At 34.5% G+C, this 4,324-nt stretch overlaps 1 protein-coding gene across 1 annotated transcript; it reads left to right on the top strand.

Annotated features, from left to right (window-relative positions):
* The first annotated feature begins 2,557 nt into the window (after positions 1–2,557).
* Positions 2,558–3,942, top strand: LOC126842583 (helicase SRCAP-like). The gene is made up of 2 exons (XM_050579622.1): positions 2,558–2,652; positions 2,714–3,942. The coding sequence occupies exons 1-2, from the start codon at positions 2,602–2,604 to the stop codon at positions 3,731–3,733; spliced, it is 1,071 nt and encodes a 356-aa protein (XP_050435579.1). The 5' UTR covers positions 2,558–2,601; the 3' UTR covers positions 3,734–3,942.
* The last annotated feature ends 382 nt before the right edge of the window (positions 3,943–4,324 follow it).

The raw sequence follows: 4,324 nt of genomic DNA, 5'->3' as shown, positions 1-4,324 counted from the left end.
GCTGCAATGTGTATAGAATTTTATTTCACTTTTTTTTCTGCAAGGTTAGGTTAGATGTGTTACCAACAGGAAGTATGTTATCAACAATAATATAATGTGAAATTGTTTTTCATATACCTATCTGCTGGCTATTGATTCAAACTCACTTTTGTGTTAAATGTGAAAAAGAACATTACATTTTTAATTTTAAATATAAATATAAATGTAAAAACAAACTATAACTTGAAATTATTATAGTTAGGTAATACACACATTTCACAGCTAAAAAAGTTTAAAATATATTATATTATTAGTATGGTAAGTTTCTATTTAAAACTGTTGTTCTATTCTAATATGTGTTATGTAACTATATACAGGTAAAACATTCCAATTAACAGAGACCAGTTAGAAACATTTATTGGAAAGCCTAAACTTAAGTATGCAATTAATTAGTACTTAGTGGGTTAGAAATAAAACAATTGTATTTAAATAGATAAAAAAAACTAAGACAAATGTTGACGATTTGTCAACTCTTAATACTTTGACTCACCCTGTTGGATAATTGCCTAGTAAATGCAAATTTAATTTACCCAACCCCACAAGAGGGTGATTTTTTTTTAACTTCTGGGCATATTTTTAGGATTTTTGAGCCGAATATGGTCGCAGAAGGTAAGACATTTTACACATGTTATGAGTGTATTATGTTAGACCTATCTATAGACTGATTTCCAGCTTAGAAATTTTAAAATTGCATATATTTTATTCAATAATAATAATAGTTATGCGAAGATTACAGTTTTAAGTGAATAACATTATAAATTACAATAACAATTACAATTATCAATACTAATAGCAGCGGCAGAAGGACAGTGGCGGTGAGTAGCTTGTTTTACACTGAAACGGTTAATACAGATGTAATAAATATATAGTAATGATATCAACAAGCCGTGTAAACATATATGTACCTATGTTATTGAGAGTATTGACCAGCTTATATAAGTATAAAAACTAATATTATAGTTCCATTCCAGATCTACCTTCAGCCTGTGTTTCAGATTTTAGCCCCAAAACAACACCGTGTGTAATATTGATAATATTTTAGTGTTTGTTGGTTAAAAAAATTACAATTAGTCATACCAAGTAAATTTTTTGCAAAAAAAGATTAACCGAACTGGTTCTGAACAATATTGTATGGACGTTATTTGTAAAACAAGAAAAAAGAAGTCTACAATAATTATAAACAACGGTTATCTATAGCTATTGTTGGCGGCAGAGAAAATACCATCAGAGTGCACTTTGTGATTACTTTGTTAAAAAGAAAAAAAATCAACAATTATACTCAGGGAAATAAAAATTGCGAATAAGAAAAAATTGTAAAATATTGATAAAACCGTCTAGGTTTAAAATGTAACATCTACATAGGTTGATTATGTACAGACACTGCCATTTTGTCTAGTTACAATTTATATAAAAACAATAATAAAAAAAAAACAATATTTATTAACTCAAAATTTTAAAAATCACATATTATTATATGACAGCAATATATTAAACAAGTTGGGAGTAGACAAAAGCGACCTAACCACAAAATATGTATGAGATAAGGCAAATAGGTAAAAATTACAAAAGAAAGGTGTATCAACAAAAGAAATCCATACCCAAAACCATATGATATTACTTAATAATGATTTTTTTTTTTTAATATTATTATTATTAAAAAACTTCTTGGCTGCTGAAAAAACATATTTAAAAAGGAAAAACTACTTATAATTTGTTTAGTTAAGTGTTCTTAATAGTTTTATGGCCTTTCAAAATGCAATTTGAGCGCTTGGCAGTGCGCCAGGTCAGGCATGTCAGTGTATGAACCAATTCATCCAGTTTTTCTCACCCTCATATCTCTGCTCCTTCTTAAGACGGGCTTTTGAAATTTAAAACATAGATTAAGTAGCTTAGGACAATAAAAAAAATTTGAGCTCTTAATATTAAGTCTTTTCGAAATGGGAGAATATCAAAGTATGCATTTTTGTTACTGACTGACAGACCCACTCAGCATTAAAATTATAAGGTTCTTGAAACATGACATTTTGTATAAATGTTATACTTAATCTCAACTTATCGTCATAGAGCTGTCAATATCTAAAATTAGTAGTCCTCAATTATGTTAAGTTGACCTCTTTAAAAAAATAAATGTTATTTAAAATTGCTGTCGTTTATTATTTTGAAACGACTATTATGCAACTTAACCTAGAACAAGTTCCTTAAAATTTTTCAAAATATTTATTTAATTGTTCATTTCTCAAACAAACGTATGGCCAAAACATTAAGAACAAATTGTAGTTACCAACCGGTGTTTTTTAGCACACTATACACTTCAGTACAAAAAAAGATAAAGACAATCTAATAAATCCAACTCCGGAAATGAGCTACTCGGTAGATAACAAAAAAACAATTGAAAAAAAACTGAACGATAAAATAGGTAATTTTTCTTTGAAAAAAACTTATCACGTTTTAGACTTTATCATTTAAAATTTTTAGTATATAAGGGGAGAATAAAATGATCATCAAACATTCAAGTACAGCGTCCGGATTTACACAGCTAAAGTAAAAAAAAATCAAATAAAAATGAAATACACATCTTTGATATTTGCAACAATTTGTCTTCTGACATGCAGAGTAAGTTTAAACGTTATTTAAACTAAGTATGAAACTTATTAACTTTTTTCTACTTTCTTAGGGTTCAAACGCTCAATGCATTTCTCCACCTCCATGCACGTCACCGGTAGCTCTTCCACCAACTCCCGTTGGATCTCCTCTCCCGTTGGCCTCCTTACTTCCTTTGCTCAGCAACCCAGCCGCTTTACCTTCAGTCCCCCCTACAGCCATCGTTTGCCTTTTGACCACCCTCGCCAACAACCCAGCTCTCTTGCCCACCATCCCTCCACCAGTGCTCATTAATTTGCTCACTTTATTGGCGTCCAACCCGTCCTTGTTGGTCGCTATCCCACCCAATGTACTCATCGCCGTCCTCGCCGAATTAGCCGCCAACCCGGCAATCGTCGCCTTAGTCCCACCCTCCATCATCCTCGGTCTCGTCAAGGCCATCGCTACCGCAGCCCCAGCTCTGTTGCCACTCATTCCCCAACCTGTTCTGTTGGCTCTCTTGGCCCCCGTGTTGCCAGCTCTTGGTCTGCCTTCATCGTCTGCGCCAGTTGTCGCTAGCTTGTCCATCCCCGCCGCACCAGCACCAATCATCGCTCCCGCCCCGGCTCCAGGCCCAATCGTCGTCCAACTGCCAAAGAAAACCGTATCCAGAACCCCAATCGTCGTCCCAGGCGGACCAGCTCCCAACTTACTGCTTAAGCTGCAACAACAACCGTCTTGTGGCCCGACCATCCTGCCAGCTTGTGCTCCAGGTCCGATCATCATCAACGACAGCCAAAACTCACACAGCGGTACGATCACCAACGCTCCAGCTCCACCACCAGCCAACATCGTCGTGTCCCTGCCAACTCCAACGCCCAGCGCACCCATAGTGTTGCCGCCCGCACCTTTGCCACAAATCTTATACAGCCCAGGCTCCAGCTCCAGCACCCCAGACATAGTTTTACAAGCCCCATCTGGTCTACCGAACTTGTTTGTCGCTCCAGCCGCCCCAGCTTGCCCACAGCCCTATTACGCACCACCCCCATGCCAACAATTACCTGCCTTGCTCGCCACTGTACCAAGTGTGCCTTCTTCCATCTGCGGTTGTTAAGAACTGTTTCGGTCTAAAACCTTTTGACTACTTATATTTTGCATAATTCAAAATATTGTGTAGAACGGTTTACAACAAATTGTTGCGGTTGTAAAAAAACTGTTCTGAATGTTACCCTATATTATTTCTATTCTTAATACAAGAATTGAAATTCTCAATACATTGGGATAACATTAAATCAAAAGAATTATTATTCTATTGTAATATTGTTACTGTTAAAACTGTTTAATCATTTTTAATAAACAATAATCACAAATACTATACACATTGTTGAAAGCTTTAATTATGTTGTTATCCAAAGCGTGGAAAATCAAAATGTGGCAACTGAAATTTTGTAGTTGAACTTACTGAGTAAATAAAGGGTTATCGACTGCCACTTCAACTTTAATTTAGTTAACATTACTTAACGTTAAGTTGTTCAACTGTAAATTGTCAAGTTGTCACTGATAAATCATTTTTTTGTAAATAAAAATTGCTCTCAGTGTAGATTCATATAGTATTATTATAGTTTTATTCAGTAAGAGTAATACCAATGACATATAGCATACAACTGGTCATTTTTGCACACAATAAATATTTAAGACAACAAAA

The sequence above is a fragment of the Adelges cooleyi genome, unplaced genomic scaffold, assembly GCF_023614345.1.
Source record: "Adelges cooleyi isolate 19-005CV unplaced genomic scaffold, UGA_ACOO_1.1 ACOO_flye_CR_arks_rails_tigmint_CR_PRNA_55, whole genome shotgun sequence".
In the NCBI taxonomy this organism is placed as follows: Eukaryota; Metazoa; Arthropoda; class Insecta; order Hemiptera; family Adelgidae; genus Adelges; species Adelges cooleyi.
This window is presented reverse-complemented; position numbering and strand designations above follow the sequence as displayed.

Excerpts from the sequence above, each read along its gene's own strand:
- LOC126842583 (XM_050579622.1), top strand. The coding sequence starts at position 2,602 with ATGAAATACACATCTTTGATATTTGCAACAATTTGTCTTCTGACATGC. Across the intron at positions 2,653-2,713 it reads TTTGTCTTCTGACATGCAGA|GGTTCAAACGCTCAATGCAT; the intron begins GTAAGTTTAAAC and ends CTACTTTCTTAG.